Source organism: Vulpes vulpes, chromosome 13, assembly GCF_048418805.1.
Source record: "Vulpes vulpes isolate BD-2025 chromosome 13, VulVul3, whole genome shotgun sequence".
In the NCBI taxonomy this organism is placed as follows: Eukaryota; Metazoa; Chordata; class Mammalia; order Carnivora; family Canidae; genus Vulpes; species Vulpes vulpes.
Window position 1 is genome coordinate 27,232,525 of NC_132792.1, and position 17,096 is coordinate 27,249,620.

The window sequence follows — 17,096 nt, forward strand, 5'->3', positions numbered from 1 at the left end:
TCCAGCCCATGCTGTCGCTGGGGCGTTAGGTCTCCAAGAAACTACACAGCCCGACATGCAACAGAGTCAACTTTCCCTTGGACACTACATTTCCCAGAAGGCGTCCCGCACCGCGCAGTGTTTTCTGGGATGGGAACCACGCCGCCTGCGAGCCTCGGCGCTACGGGCGAAGCGCGGACCTTTCAACAAGAGCTTTATTAATTCTCTCGCTGCGACCCAGGAAAGCTATGGAGGTGGCTGCTAATTGCTCTCTGCGCGTGAAGAGACCTCTGTTGGATCCCCGTTTCGAGGGTTACAAGCTCTCCCTCGAGCCTTTGCCCTGTTACCAGCTGGAGCTTGACGCAGGTGGGAAGCGGCGGCGCCCCCTGGCACTCTAGTTCTTCCCCTTTCGGCTGCCAGCGGCCGGACCCTTCCCTCATTTTCTTCCTTCCTGATTTGGGCGAGCAAGGCGTCCGGGGCCTTCCGTCCGGCCGGTCGGGCTGGGTGGACCCGGATGGGCCGCTTCTGGACACCGACGCCCATCCCGGAACCCAGTGGGAGTCTCTCGCGCGGCTCTTAGGTAGCTAGACCGGGGCGGGCCCGGGCTCCAAGGTCCGTCCTGCGGCTCGCGGTGCTGCCTGGGCTTCGGCCGCCTGTCGGTCCCTGGCCTGGGCTGCCGCGGAGAAAGCTCAGGCAGCACTTGCCTTCGCTCTCGAGCATCCTCTGTAACCGTGTGCGTTAAGAGGCCACGCCTCCTCGGAGGGCCCCCAGCTCCGGTTTCCTCTAGCGGAGCCCCACGTCACAGAAGAGAAACTCCGATGCAGTTCAGAGCATTGTCAGTTACACAGGTGCTGTCAGACCAAAGGCATTATCGTAGGCAACATCTCTAGAAGATTGAGGACAAGTTGATTTAGTACCTACACTTCTGCTCTTTTGTGTATCTGAGGCTAGCCGAAACAAATTCACCCGTTTTTACGAGGTATAAGAAGCATTTTAATACATTTTAATACACGCCTCTACTGGTGTTGACGCATGTTGTGAGTGGATCACACATTGAGAAATACTGATCTAAAGAATTTTATCAAATAAGTGTTTATGAAGCTTGTAAACATCTATTGAGAGCCTGTTTCATGTTTACAAGCTGATATCAAGATGAATAAGATACAGTCTGTAGGGATCCCCTGGTGGCTCAGCGGTTTAGCACCTGCCTTCGGCTCAGGGCATGATCCTGGAGACCCGGGATTGAGTCCCACATCCGGCTCCCTGCATGGAGCCTGCTTCTCCCTCTGCCTTTGTCTCAGCCTCTCTCTCTCTCTGACTCTCATGAATAAATAAAGTCTTTTTAAAAAAAATAGAAGGCACAGTCTGTAACATAAAAGTGCAGTTGGCTACTTGGAAAGAAAAATATAAACATAATTACAAAACTGTGATAAGGCAGTGATTGGGTTATGTACAGACCGTAATGGTAGTGGTAATGGTAGTGCTTAGGTATCTTTGCAGACCTGCCTGGGGATCTGGGAAAGCTTCCTGGAGCTGATATCTTAAGTTGGGTTCTGAAGGATAGGTAAGAGTTGACCGGGGTAAGCTAAAAGGAGCTTGGTTTTTCATCCCTTCCTTCCTTTCTTTCTTCCACCTCATGTCAGTAAATGGTACCACTATGTTTAGTTTATGCATTAAAAAAAGCAACCCAAAACTCAGTGGCTCAAAACGGTAAGCAATTATTGTTGCTCACAAGTCTGCAAGTCGGGTAGGTGTTTCTTCTAGTGTTGGCTTGGACTCATTCTTGTGTCTTTGTTCAGTTATGCATCTGCTTGATGGCTCTCCTCATCTTGGCTATACTTCCTCACAAATTTGGAGGTGTTCTGGCTACAGACTAGGATAAAATTATTTCAGATGCTCTTGCTTAGCTCTTCTCCGTGTGATCTTTCATTAGCCCAGGCTTAATCCAAGAGAAAAGTAGCAGCACACAGGCATTTTTTCAAGCTACTGCCTGGAATAAGTTTGCTGTTGTCCCATTTTTCCAAACAAGTCATATAAGCAAGCTTTAAGGTCAGTATATAGTAAGCTCATAGCAAAGGGTTTAGATTCAGGGAGGCATAAAAATTGGGACTATTAGAGCAAGTCTATATATATAGTTGCTTATGTTGGAGTCATGAAGTATTTCTTCTTTTAGTCCCTCTGTTCAGTCTGTCGGCAATATAGTCAGCTCAAGGTTTGACTTCTTGCCTCTACCTTTCTCCAAATCAGTTATATCTTACCTGAACTATAGTTTATTGACTAGCTTTCCCACCATTCCATTCTCCTTCCTTCCATTCTCTGTAAAGCAGTATCATCATAGTTTTTAATTTTCTATTTATTTGATATCCTGTTTCCTCCACTAGACTGTGGAGCTCCCTGATATCAGTAATATTTTCTTTTGTTCACTACTCTATCCCTAGTGCTTAGCATTGTAGGTGCTCAATAAATTGAGTGAATGAAGAAGAGAAGGAGTTGTTATTGAGGTCATTCCATTCCTTAGAAAGCAAGAGCAATGGAAAAGGGTAAGTTGTGTGTAGGACACTGATGCAGCTCTGTGTAGGTGGAGCAAAAAAATCCAGAGAAGTAGAGACCACTTAGAAAAATAGGTGAGGGCACTGTTTGTCTTGTGGACTTTATCCACACATCTGGGGAGTAAGTCACTGTTTCCCAGACATTTTCTTGGGCCCTAATGATTAAAAAATAAAGCTCAGCTGTCAAAGATTTGCCAACTTTTTAATTTGCTAAGGGGAGATGTTTCTTTTTTTTGTTTGTTTCAAGTTTATACTGAAATTCTATTTAGTTAACATATAGCGTAATACTGGTTTCAGGAATAGAATTTAGTGATTCATTACTTATTATAATGCCCGGGTCACATCACAGGTGCTATCAGTGCCCATCACCCATATAACCCATCCTCTGAACACCTCTCTTCCAGCAACCCTCAATTTGTTCTTTATAGTTAAGATTCTCTTATGGTTTGCCTCCCTCTTTTTCCCCCTTCTCCTATGTTCATGTTTTGTTTTTTAAATTCACCATATGAGTGAAATCATGTGGTATTTGTCTTGCTATGACTGACTTGTTTCACTTAGCATGATACACTCTAGTTCCTAAGTGGAGATGTTTCTTAAAAACTGATGTCCTCACCCATTCTTTCATAAACAAAAGGATATTTTAACATCAAAAAAGCAGAGAGCAAATTCTCACAGTAGTCCTCTAAAATGCATTAGCTTTATTAACTACTCACTAAATGGTCCTTGGTCTCTCCTCTTTTCACCATTGTTGGTTTTGGAGTCTGTGTTTGAGATGTACAGTTGGAGGTGATGAGGTCCCATTTAGGGTTTTAAGTATAGAAAAAAAGAGATTTAGAGATTGAATGGTTTAATTTTAGATTCTGTGGAGATTGAATTTGGAAGATTGGAGGAATAGGACCAGGGAGACCAGTTTGGAGGCTTTTGCAGTCCTTCGTGTGAGGGGCTTGCATTAAGAATTACTACTTGAATTACTACTTGAGGAGGAGGATGGAGAGCTTAATTCTTTTAAAAACTCTTTTCTAGAAATAATGAAGTATGATTGAGGAGCTCCTCTTAGCAACTTGGTTTCTTTAATGCTCCCTAAGGAGTTTACATTAATTCAGCAAGATGTTAGTGACTGGTGTGTGAAGCTGTGCATTTAGGATGTGAGGATGAAGATGTGCTCTGGTTTCAAAAAGCTTGGAGTACTGGTCTATTTTTATTCTCTTGTTTTAAATAATGTTAGTAAATTGTTCTAAAGTTCCCTTTGCTACATAAACTATAACTGTCAGTCTGTGTATTCCAAAAAATTAAACAAACAACTCCCTTTTTTATGAAATTGTGATTGTTCTTTGACCCAGCAATTCTAGTTCTGGGCATTTACCTTATACAGATCTTCCTTGACTTAACGATGGAGTAATGTACAGACAAATCTTAAATTGAAAAATGCATTTAATACATCTAATCTACATAACATCATAGCTTAGCCTAGCCTACCTTAAATGTGCTCAGAACACTTGTACTAACCTACAGTTGGGCAAAATCATCTACCACAAAGCCTAATTTATAATAGAATGTTGAATGTCATGTAACTTATTGAATACAAAGTGAAAACCAGAATGGTTGTATGGGTACGGAATGGTTGTATGGGTACGGAAAGTGAATGAGCTGTTTACCTTCATGATCAGTCACGTGCCTGACTGGGAGTTGTACCTTGCTGCCATGGCCCAGCATCACCAGAATATCCTACTGTAATATTGCTAGCTTGGGGAAAAATTCAGAGTGCAGTTTCCACTTTTACATCCTTGCAAAGTTGAAAAATCCTAAATTGAACCATTTTAAGTTGGGGACTGTGTACATATTTTTTTCCTTGAGTCTTCATTCTGTAAATGTCTTTGTATATGTTTTCCCCTTACATTTCACCTAGCTAACTCATACTCCATTCATTCATCTTGGTTTACATGCTACTTATTCAGAGATTCCTTTCTGGACTATCTAGTTAGAATCTATACTACACAATCTGTTTAAATTAGAATCTGTAGTCTGTTTTCCTATTATACCTGATCATAGACTTTATCATACATTGTAGCATCCAATGTCTATTTTCTCTTTTAAGATTATTGGTTTTGTTAGCGATGGTTCTAATGTCCATATTTAAGTGCTTTGCTTTGAAAGGGCTGGAGCATGCCTGGTGATTAATAAGTGATTTTATATCACACATATTAAATAGGCTTATTAGGATAATTGATAATAAACTGCATGTATTTAAGTGTACAGGTTGGCAAGTTTTAAAATATATACACACTACTCCTGAAGTCCTCACCGTAATCAAGATATTAAACTTTGTTTTCTTCCTCAAAATTTCCAGTGCCCTTTGTAACTAGCCCGCTGTTCCTCCACTTTAATCCCAAGCAACTGTTGCTGTGCTCTCTGTCCTTATAAATTAGTTTGCATTTTCTAGAGTTTTATATACATGGAATTATACAGTATGTACTCTTTTTTGTCTCACTTTTACTCAGCATAATTACTTTTAGTTCATGTTTGTGTGAGAGAGGGATATTGAAATCTCTGGCTATCATTGTGGATTTTTTTCTTTTCAGGTATTGTCAGTTTTTGCTTCATATATTTTATTTTATTTTATCTTATTTTATTTATTTATATTTTTTAAAGACTTATTTATTCATGAGAAACACAGAGAGGAGAGAGAGAGAGGCAGAGACACAGGCACAGGCAGAGGGAGAAGCAGGCTCCATGCAGGGAGCCCGACGTGGGACCTGACCCCGGGTCTCCGGGATCACCGTCTAGCACCAAACCGCTGAGCCACCCGGGCTGCCCATGCTTCATATATTTTAAAGCTCTGTTATGTTGCATAAACACTTTATCATGTCCTTTTAATAAATTGACACCCGTATTATTAAGGAATAACCTTCTTTATCCTTGTTGATATTCTTTACTCTGAAACCTTATCTGATATTAAAATAGTCACTCAAGCTTTCTTTTGCTAAATCTTACCATAGTGTATGTATTTATTTCCATCTTTTAACTTTTAACCTGTTTGTGTTTTAGTATTTAACATGTATATACTATTGGCAGAAATAGTTGAGTCTTGCTTTTTTTATTCAACCTGACAATCTCTACCTTTTAATTAGACTATTTACATTTGATGTGATTATTGATTTTGTTAGTTTAGGTCTTTCATCTTGCTGTGGATATTCTGTTTGTCCTATCTAGTCTTTGGGAAGATGAAATTTTCCCTTTTTTTTCCTAATTTTTCATTCCATTTTTTTCTACCTTCTTTTGGATTATTTTCTTATGAAATCATTTTTTTTAAAGATTTTATTTATTCATGAGAGACAGAGAGAGAGAGAGAGAGAGAGAGAGAGAAATTGAGGCAGAGGAGAAGCAGGCTCCATGCTGGAAGCCCGTCTTATGAAATCATTTTTATCACTCTTTGTTATTTTACTGGTTGCTTTAGGGTTAAGGGTATATACATCTTTAACTTATTACATAATACATTCAAATAATTTTACACCACTTGTAATATAAGACCCTAAAATAGAATACTTGTTTCTTTCTTCCTGGCCTTTATATTGTATTTGTGTTTTCAAAAGATACTTTTGGGGCTCCTGGGTGGCTCAGTGGTTGAGTGTCTGTCTTTGTCTCAGGTCATGATCCCCGGGTCATGGGATCGAGTCCTGCATCAGGCTTCCCACAGGGAGTCTGCTTCTCCCTCTGCCTATGTCTCTGCCTCTCTCTGTGTCTCTTGTTAGTAAATAAAAAAATCTTTAAAAAAGAGAGACATTTTTGCCCTGTGTAGGATTCTATGTTGATATGTTTTCTTTTTTCAATACATTTGACCCTTGAATAATGTGGAATTGAAATATTCAGGTCCACTTATATGTGGATTTTTTTTCAATAAATAGTAGTACATTACTGTAAAAGTATTTTCCTTATGATTATCTTAATAGCATGTTCTTTTTTCTAGCTTTATTGTAAAAACACAGTATATAATATACAGAATATATGTTAACTGTGTTATTGGTGAAATTTCTGATCAGTAGTAGGCTGTTAATAGTTTAGTTTATAGACAGTCAAAAGATATATGTGGATTTTTGAATGTGCCACAGGTCAGTGCTCCTAACCTTTGTGTGATTCTAAGGTCAACTGGTCTTTAAAGATGTTGCCTGTTACTTTTCTCGTTATTAATTGTTTCTGATGAGAAATCTGGTGTTTTCCAATCTTTATTATTTTTACATGATGTGTTTTTTCTCTTTTATATTGGTTTTAAGCAGTTCGATTATGTTGTGCCTTGCTGTGGTTTTCTTCATGAGTCTTAATAGTTCTAAAGTTTGGAAAGTATTCAGCCATTATTTAAAAAAAAAAATTTTTTTTTAATAATCCGGTTGCCCGTTTTTAGATTGCCAGAAATTGATCCCAGTTCATCAGCGCTCTTGATTTGTATGTTTTTTTCAAACATTCTTTTTTTCCTGTGTCTTATTTTGGGTAATTTCTATTTTCATGGTTTTACTTTCATTAATCTTTTCTTTTGCAATATCTAATCTGTTGTTAATCCCATTATGTGTATTTTTTCATCTTGGATATTATTTTCATCTTTTTTGTATCTTCATGTCTATTGTTTTGAATGTATGGAATATACTTTAATAACTTTAAATGTTCTGTTCTGCTGATTATAACTTCTTTGTCAGTTATGTTGAGCTTCTGTTGATTGATTGGTCTCTTCATTATCAGTTTTGTGTTTTTTTTCCTTTTTGCCTGCCCAGTAATATTTGACTGGATGCTAGAAACTGTGAATTTTACCTTGGCTGGAAGATAGATTTGTGTTCTTATAAATATTCAACTTTATTCTGGGATGCAATTGAGTTACTGGAAACAGATTATTCATTTACTGTTTTATGATTCAGTAGGCTGGTCTGGAGCAGTGCTCAGTCTAGGGCTAATATTCCCCACTAATGCAACAAAAGTTTTCTGTGTACTCTACCCATTATCTCATGAATTTAGGTATTTTCTTCATTCTATCTGTTGGAACAGTCATGGTTTCCAACCTTGTGTGAGTGCCCAACACTTCCCTCTTATTCTAGAAGAGGTAGAAGAGAATGGAATAGTAAACAACTGTGTGAGAATTAACCTTGGACAGGAGAAGAGAAACAAAATCAACAGCTGTTTTTCTTCTGTGTGTTATATAGCAAGTACTTTACATGTTTTAAGATTAAGCTTGTCAATAATTTTTTAGGACAAGTATTACTAATTTTCATTGAAGATGAGGAGATGGGATAGAAAGGCTTAGTAACTTAATAAAACTACTTGACAGTGACCAAGCCGACTCTACAGCTCATCCTTTTTCTAATCTGTGTGGTCTCTTTGGGCTATTTTCTTCAGAGGAAGGAGATTAAAAGCTGGTGAAGAGTTGGGCTATAGTCAGGGTAAAGGGTGAAAAGAGCTATGTAATTATTGGATTTGTGTAGAGTTAACTGTAAAATTTCTATCTGCACTTAGGGTAGAAAATATGGGGAAGAGAGGTAGATGACCATGTTAATTTGTGCAGAAACATATAAAATAGGTTAGTGGGAGCAGTGCTCCAAATTCAGTTCTTTTGTTCTGTAAATCTTGTTACAAAACTCATAACACAGACTTGTACAGTAGTTACACCCTATCCACAGTTTTAGTTTTGCTATCGGCAGTTTGAGGTACCCATGTCAGCTGTGGTGCAGAAGCAGATGATCCTCCTCCTGATGTATTGTCAAAAGATAAGTAGTAGCCTAACACTACATCACAATGCCTATGTATTCCCCTCACTTCTTGTCATCACGTAGGCATTTTATCATCTCCCATCACCAGAAGAAAGGTGAGCCAATAAAATATTTGAGAGAGAGAGACCACCTTCATGTAACTTTTATGACAGTATATTGCTATAATTGTTCTATTTTATTATTATTGTTAATTTCTAAGTAGGCCTAATTTATAAATTAGACTTTATTATTGGTAGGTACGTATAGGTAAAAACAGTATATATAGGGCTTAGTACTATCTGGTTGCAGATAAGGGGGTTGGCGGGCTACTGAACTCTTATTTTATGTCTTTATATGCAAATAGCAAGCTCAGGAACTAGGCGAAAAGAAATGGTCTAAGAAGTGGCCTTTGTAAGTTAACATTTTAATGTTCTTTGCCTCTACCTCCACTTTTTTAAAGCTATTGTACTTTGCTATAGGTATTAGAATGAATCATATTTAATTGGTGTCAAAAGTGTTGAATATTGGCAATTTCATATTCAACATAACAATATATTTTGAAAGGAAAAGAAGCAGTAATTGTAACCATTGTTAATACCATTACAAGGATCATCTCTATTTTGTATTTACTATATATTTATATGTATGCTCAATGCCAAGCACGGTACATGTAGTAGACCTTCAATAAATAATTTGCACATGAGGAGTGGAGACGCCGGCCCGCAGGCGCCATGGTCTTCCTCACCGCGCAGCTCTGGCTGCGGAGCCGCCTCACGGACCGCTACTGGCGGGTCCAGGAGGTGCTGCAGCACGCGCGGCACTTCCGAGGAAGGAAGAATCGGTGCTACAAGCTGGCGGTGACAGCGGTGACCAGAGCGTTTGTGAAATGCACCAAAGCGCGGAGACTGAAGAAGAGGAACATGCGGACCCTCTGGATTAATCGAATCACAGCTGCCTCCCAGGAACATGGCCTGAAGTACCCGGCGTTCATCGTCAATTTAATTAAGTGCCAGGTGGAGCTCAACAGGAAAGTACTTGCGGATCTAGCCATCTATGAACCAAAGACTTTTAAATCTTTGGCTGCTTTGGCCAAAAGGAGGCGACTGGAAGGATTTGCTGCTGCCCTAGGGGATGGCAAAGAGCCTGAAGGCATATTTTCCAGAGTAGTGCAGCATCACTGAGGGGGATTCCAACACTGCCTGCCCTTTGCAGCTGAATGTCTTAGGAAAATTGTTTTTCCCCCTGATAATCACAGTGGTTAACATAGGGGCTAAAAGTTATGACACCATGTGTGTAAGTTTGGTCAGCAATTATATTAGTTTGCATTTTAGTGACAGGTGTAAGAGAAAGGCCCCTTCTTCCCTTACTGGGACAAATCTAGAAATCTTACACAGATGTGCAAATAAAGCTCGTGTGGTGTTCAAAAATAATAATAATAATAATAATTTGCACATGACAAACTATAAGTTTTTGAGGTTTCATATATGTTTTATAAGAAATTTAGGTAAGATTAAGGAAGACCTTCTTCTTGTTGTTGGACCCTAAGTTCTTTTTAAAAGACTAAAAGAAAAAGATTTTCCAACAAAGCTCTTTTATTTCCATTGCAAGATAATATTAAATAGTAAAATATTTAGTACTATGGCCTTGTTGCCTTTTTTTTTTTTTAATTAAAAGAGTTTATTTATTTATTCATGAGAGACACACAGAGAGAGGCAGAGAGAGAGGCAGAGGGAGAAGCAGCCTTCATTCAGGGAGCCTGATGTGGGACTTGATCCTGGGACCCCAGGATCATGCCCTGAGCCAAAGGCAGGTGCTCAACCGCTGAGCCACCCAGGTGTCCCTTAGCCTTCTGTTAAAGAGATTTCTCTTCTTCCACCATCTCCAAGATCCCAGCAGAGATTTGAGACTCCCTGCGCTCTGCCTCCTTTCTTAGGAGGCTCTACAACAGAGCTCCGCCAGTGGTTAAGTTCATTACATTATGGGCACTGCTTTTTCCTTTCGGTTCTGCCTCTCCTTTTATAAACTGAAGATGGTTGACATGAAAAATCCAATGAAAACTTTTGCTTTCTCATTTGAGGCCAGATATGCAGCTTTTTCTATGCACTAACAAGCTTTTACAAAGTATTATGTAATATGCCCTGTGTTCATTTCTTTGTCCTAATAATTTAGTAGATTATCTTGTTGGAACGCAACAACAAAAGACTTAGACTATATCACAGTCACCTAACAATGGTTTTCCAGAACCATAGGTTCACAGATGAGAATTTGTAATAAGGCAGAGGGATAAGATGCCTCTGGCTTGTTTGTGATTGCCCAGGGTTTTTGGCACAAATATGAAGAAAACGTATTTGTTCTATCATTCTCTACTATTAGTACTTTGGGCCATTATGTTACCGTGCACATTTCTTGCAGTATTGAATTTCATCCACACCGTGGTGCTAGAAAACCAAGAATTGATGTTGCTTCTCTCCTAATCAGTGGAATATGTATTTCTAAGTGTTCCTTATAAAATAAATACTTCCTTGAATTATAAATAGCAGCTTCTTCAGCCTTCATCAGATCCATGATAAAATTATGATTTTACCCCTGAGATGCCTCCAAACTTCAGTCAGGCATCCTTTACCAAGATGACTGCAATAACCTCCTGATGGATCTTCCTGGTATTAACCTTAAAAATAAAATTGGCCAAGTTATTTTATCAACAAAATGGATTTGTTTGGAATATTAGAGAATTGGAATTCGGGACCTGCAAGCTGCAGTAAAACCATCAGCAAGCCCAGCAAAGAAAGGAGAGGGATGTTATTTTATGGTGAAGATGGAAGAAGTTGGGAAGGGTTGTTTAGAATGAAAGTTTGCTGGAGAAAAGCAACAGTACAGGGTAATGGTGAATTCTCCCTAGCTAAATTGCAGTGTAGTCCCATTTCTTGTAGGAAATGCAATGTACATCTTTTCCCTGTGGCAGCCTGTCATTGATGATTCTTTCCTATTGAATATTCTTCTGTTGGGGTCTGTAATTAACAGTTCTTCCTATAATTGATATTGAGTGCTAGGGTTCAGCCTCCTAGCCTCTCCACTGTATTTTTAGTGAATTTCCTTTTATTAATATTTACACTGGATTTACCTTGCTTTGCTTCAGTCTGTTTTACGTGTTGTAGTTACAAGTAATCTTTTATAAATTCAAATCTGAACTTTACTCTCCTGCTTAAAAAACTTAAATGAATTACATTGTTTATTGATAAAGATGAGGCCTTTCAGGATCCAACTCCTACCCAGTTTTCTAGCTTTGTTTATCTGTAGCCTTTTCTTGTACAGATCTTCATGGTGCTTTGTATTTCAGACAGTTTGGCCTTCTTTTGGTTCTTCAAACACCAGTTTTTCCTCCTACTTTGCCTGCTTTTCATTCTCTGTGTGTGTGTGTGTGTGTGTGTGTGTGTGTAGATATATTTCTTCATAAGTTAACTCTGTTTTATCCTTTCTAGCTGGGCTCATATTTCTGAAACTTTTATCAATACCCCCACTCCATAGATCAGTACCCAGTGCTGTTTCATTACATGGTACCCAGTAATTTTTCTTTCCAACATTTATTACAGTTTCATTATATATTATGTGATTATATTTGACTAATGTCCATTTTCTCACTGCATCATGAGTACCAAGAGGGTAGAGTCTGTGCTCTTTGCTCAGTATATCATTGGTGCCTATTAAAATATTGCTGAATAAATCACTGAATGATATAAAACAGGTAATAGAAGTTGGAACAGAGGAACATTATGGAAAAAAATACTTGAAATTAGAATATAGTAGGTTGAGGGTTTTTAAAATTTCTTTTATTTACAGTAAATTGAGTTTTATATTAAGGTAAGGTGTTAGCCCAGCATAATTTACTTACGCTTTTCCTGTCAGAGAGGAAATAAATTCTAAGCTATGGACAGCCCTGAACTATAAGGTTCCTATCTGGATGTGTGGGGAAGAAAGAGTGGGAAGCAGAGATCATTTAATAGATTAAATAGATCATTTAATAGACATTTAATAGGTTAAATTTATGAAAGTAGCTAGGAGAGTAGATCTTTATTTTATTTTTTTAAGATTTTATTTCTTTATTCATGAGGAACACAGGTAGAGACAGAGGCAGAGGGACCCTGGGAACACGCCCTTAGCTAAAGGCAGATGCTCAACCACTGAGCCACCTAGGCATCTCAACAGTAGCTCTTAAAAGTTCTTATCATAAGAAAAAAATAACTATGAGGTGATGTGTTCATTAACTTACTATGGTAATCATTTCACAGTATGTTCACATATCAAGTCATTATCTTGTACACCTTAAATTTGTACAATGTTATATGCCAATTATATCACAATAAAGGTGGAAAAAAGTAAAATAAAATTATGGAAATTGCTAATATCCTAGTGGAAAACACTGTTCTTTAACTAGGAAACCTTGTTTCTATTCCAGGTAGAATATTTTGTTCTGTACCCCTGGAAAAGATGTGATAAGACATTGGAGAAATCACCATTTGTGCTTACAGTTATTTCCATAATTGTGCAATGAAATAATAAAAACATTCTCTTTATTTCTTAATGTGTTGTAAAAAAAAAAAAGAATGAGCTATAATAGAGGTAAAAGCATCTTAAAAACTATAAAAATTCTCTATAAAATACTTAATATTTACCCAAAAGACAGGATATTTTCAATTTTAGAATTTCCCTGTTCTTTTTATTCGTAATTACAAGGAAGAAGTACCTAAAAGAAAAGATCCCTGTCTTTAATGGCCACTGTCAGGGATCATTCAGTTTTATTCATCGTTTATCCTCTATACCCAGTGCCTAGAAATTGTTTTAGAATGAATAATATGGTGACTATGTCTGGAAGGGCTTTGTGATTAGCATTATGTGATTTCTTCACCTTGTAAGCATTCTGTGGAAAGAAGTAATCTGAGACGAAATCTGTGATGTTTATTTTTATTTTTCTTATATTTCAGCTGTGGCAGAAGTAAAACTTCGAGATGATCAATATACACTGGAACACATGCATGCTTTTGGAATGTATAATTACCTACACTGTGATTCATGGTATCAAGACAGTGTCTACTACATTGATAACCTTGGAAGAGTTATGAATTTAACAGTGATGCTGGTAAGAAAAATATCTGTAATATTAGGATTTTCCAAAAATTTTATTCTTAATCTTAATTCTTAATCTGATATCCAGAGAATTGAGGTACACAAATCTTTAATATATGGAATCCTTCCTATCATTAATCTATGTAAGGGTACATTCTGTTTAATTCAGTTTTAATTTTTCCCTTTGTTCCTGTTACATTTAACTATTTCCCTCAACTCCCACCAATGAACAACTACCCAGTAATTTTTCTTTCCAACATTTATTACAGTTTCATTATATATTATGTGATTATTTGACTAATGTCCATTTCCTCACTGAATCATGAGTACCAAGAGGGTAGATTCTATGCTCTTTGCTCATCATTATATCATCATTATATATATGGGTTTTATAGATCAATATTGATGTTAACTGTTCATGTCTGTTTTTTTCTAATGTGAAATATTAACCCTCACTATGACAGTGGATTTTTTCCTTTTAATTCTTTATATATATATATATATATATATATATATATATTTTTTTTTTTTTTTTTTAAGATTTTTTGTTGTTGTTTATTCATGAGAGACACACAGAAAGGCAGAGACACAGGCAGAGGGAGAGACATACTCCCCACAGGGAGCCCAACGTGGGACTCAATCCCAGGAGCCCAGGATCATGCCCTAAGCTGAAGGCAAATGCTCAACCACTGAGCCACAAAGGCGTCCCTCTTTTTATATTTTTAATTGTGTTATTTGGGCCACAAACATTTTGTCTGCTATGGATTTGTCCTTTTAGCATTATGAAATGCCCCTCTTTATCTCTGGGAATAGACTCTGGGAATGATTTTCATCTTGAAATCTTACATAAATATAGTTGTACTGGCCTTTTTATTTATTAGTGATATTCATTTTTTTCTATTCTTTTTCTTTCAGTTTATCAGTGTTGTTTTTAATCTAATGTCTTAGACCACTCAGCTATCCTGACATGACAGTGTTGTTATTTTTAAAGTGTGTCTCTTGTAAACAGCATATAGTTGGGTCTTATTTTGTATCTATCTAGCATGACAATCTGTCCTTTAATTGAACGGTTTAGTACATTTATGTTTAATGGAATTACTGATATGGTTGGGTTTATGTTACCATTTTGCTTTCTTTTCAGTTTGTCCCATGTTCTTTGTGTCTTTCTCTGTTCTTACCTATTTTTGTATTAAGCAAATTTTCTTAAAGTTCCATTTAATTTTCTCTTTTGGCTTTTATCTAAACCTGTTTGTATTGTTATTTTTTAATGGTCAATGTATTCTTAACTTTAATGTATTTTTAACTTGTATTTATTAATGTATTCTTAACGTTATTCTTTAATGTATTCTTAATTGTATTTATTAATGTATTCTTAACTTGTATTTATTCTTAAGTTATAGTTTGCCTCTAATTAATATTATTTTACTATAAAAACTTTATAATAACATATATTCTTTTACTTCTCTTATACCCTTCAAGCTATTTTTGTCCTATATTTTACTTCATATGTTGTAAACTCCACAACAGATTGCTAGTGTATTTGCCTTAAACAGTCAGTAGTATAATAATAGCTTCCTAACTATTCCCTGCTCCTTCTAGTATGGTTCTGGATTGCATCTACAGAATCATCTGATTTTTTTTTTTTTTTTAAGATTCCACATACTAAGTGAGATCATACCGTATTTTTCTTTCTCTGACTCATTTCACATTAGCACAGTGCCCTCAAGGTGTGTATCCATGTTATTGCAAATGGCAGGATTTGGCAGCCCGGGTGGCTCAGCGGTTTAGCACTGCCTTCAGTCCAGGGCGTGATCCTGGAAACCCTGGATCGAGTCCCATGTCAGGCTCCCTGCATGGAGCCTGCTTCTCCCTCTGCCTGTGTCTCTGCATCTCTCTCTCTCTCTCTCTCTGCGTCTCTCTCTCTCTCATGAATAAATTAAACCTGTGAGAAACAAAACAAAAATGGCAGGATTTCATTCCTTTTTATGGCTAAATGAAATACTGCATTGTGTATATAACACGTTTTCTTTATCCCTTCATCTATTGATGGAGACTTAGGTGTTTTTTTGTTTGTTTTTTTAAATATTTTGGCTATTGTAAATAATGCTGCAGTTAACATAGGGGTACATATATCTTTTCAAGTTAGTGTTTTTATTTTCTTGAGACAAATAGCCAGAAGAGGAATCACTGGGTCATAAGTAATTGTATTTTAAATTTCTTGAGGAACCTCCATACTGTTTTCCACAGTGGCTTCACCAGTTTATGTTCCTACCTACAGTGCACAAGGATTTCCTTTTCTCTACATCCTCTCCAACACTTCTTACTTCTTGTCTTTTTGATAATAGACGTTCTGTCAGGTGTCAGGTGATAATCTCATTGTGATTTTGATTTGCATTTTCCTGGAGTAGTGATATTGAGAATCTTTTCATGTACCTGTCAGCCATCTATGTTATCCTCTTTGAAAAAAATGTCTGTTCAGATCCTCTGCCCATTTTTTAATTAGGTAATTTGTGGGGGTCTTTGGGGCAGTTGCTAATTGTATAAGTTCTTTTTATATTTTGGATGTCTTATTAGGTATATGATTTGCAAATATTTTCTCTCATTCCCTAGGTTGACTTTTCATTTTGTTGATCATTTCTTCTGCTCTGCAGAAGCTTTTTTAGTTTGATGTAGTTCTATTTGTTTATTTTTGTTTTTATTGCCTTTTCTTTTGGTATCAGATTCAAAAAATTATCGTTAAGACCAACGTCAAGGAGTTTACCACCTATATTTTCTTTTGGGAATTTTATGGCTTCAGGTCTTACATTTAAGTCTATAACCTATTTTGAGTTTATTTTTGTGTATGGTATAAGATAGTGGTCCAGTTACATTCTTTTGCATGTGGCTCTCTGGTTTTCCCAGCATTAGTTTGTTTTGTTTTGTTTTACTGAAGTTTGATTTGCCAATATATTCCCAGCACCATTTATTGAAGAGACTGTCCTTTCCCTATTGTATATTCTTGGCTCCTTTGTTGTACAGTAATTGATCATATATGTGTGATTTTATTTCTGGATTCTATTCTGTTCCATTGGTATTGAATTCCATACTGTTTTGATAAACATAGTTCGTAAAGTAGTTTGAAATCAGGGAACATGATGCCTCCAGCTTTGATCTTCTTTCTCAAGGTTGCTTTAGCTTTTTGGTTTTGTTTGACTTTTGTTTTTAAAGCAAAAATAAATATATTTTTTGTTTTTAAAACAAAAATAAATAAACTTTATATATTTATTCATGAGACATGCTGAGACATAGGCAGAGGGAGAAGCAGGCTCCCTATAGGGAGCCTGATGCGGATCTTGATCTCAGGACCTGGAGATCACAACCTGAGTCAAAGGCAGACGCCCAACCACTGAGCCACCCAGGTGTCCTTGCTTTAGCTTTTTGGAGTCTTTTGTGGTTCTGTGCAAATTCAAGGATTGTTGTATTTCTCTGAAAAATGCCATTGGAATTTTGATAGGGATTGCATTGAATCTGAGGATGCTTTGGGTAATATGAACATTTTAATAATATTGGTTCTTCCAATCCATGAGAATGAAATATCTTCCCATTTATTTGTGTTTTCTTGTAATTTTTTTTTAAGATTATTTATTTATCTATTCATGAGAGACACAGAAAGAGAGGTAGAGACCTAGGCAGAGGGAAAAAGCAGGCTTCCCCCATGGGCATCCCGATGTGAGACTCCATC

The 17,096-nt window shown here is 37.0% G+C and overlaps 1 protein-coding gene and 1 pseudogene across 2 annotated transcripts in view; both read left to right on the forward strand.

The window, feature by feature from the left end:
- The first annotated feature begins 70 nt into the window (after positions 1 to 70).
- NUDCD1 (NudC domain containing 1) overlaps positions 71 to 17,096 on the forward strand; it is an 82,600-nt gene continuing 65,574 nt past the window's right edge. The window contains exons 1-2 of one of the 2 annotated variants that reach the window (XM_025993355.2): positions 71 to 345; positions 13,234 to 13,388. In XM_025993355.2, the coding sequence (XP_025849140.2) occupies positions 228 to 345; positions 13,234 to 13,388 (273 nt within the window). In that variant the 5' untranslated portion in view covers positions 71 to 227. The remainder of the gene's footprint in view (positions 346 to 13,233; positions 13,389 to 17,096) is intronic. The other variant, XM_072734044.1, reaches the window with a different exon arrangement.
- LOC112915927 (large ribosomal subunit protein bL20m pseudogene) lies at positions 8,962 to 9,684 on the forward strand (annotated as a pseudogene).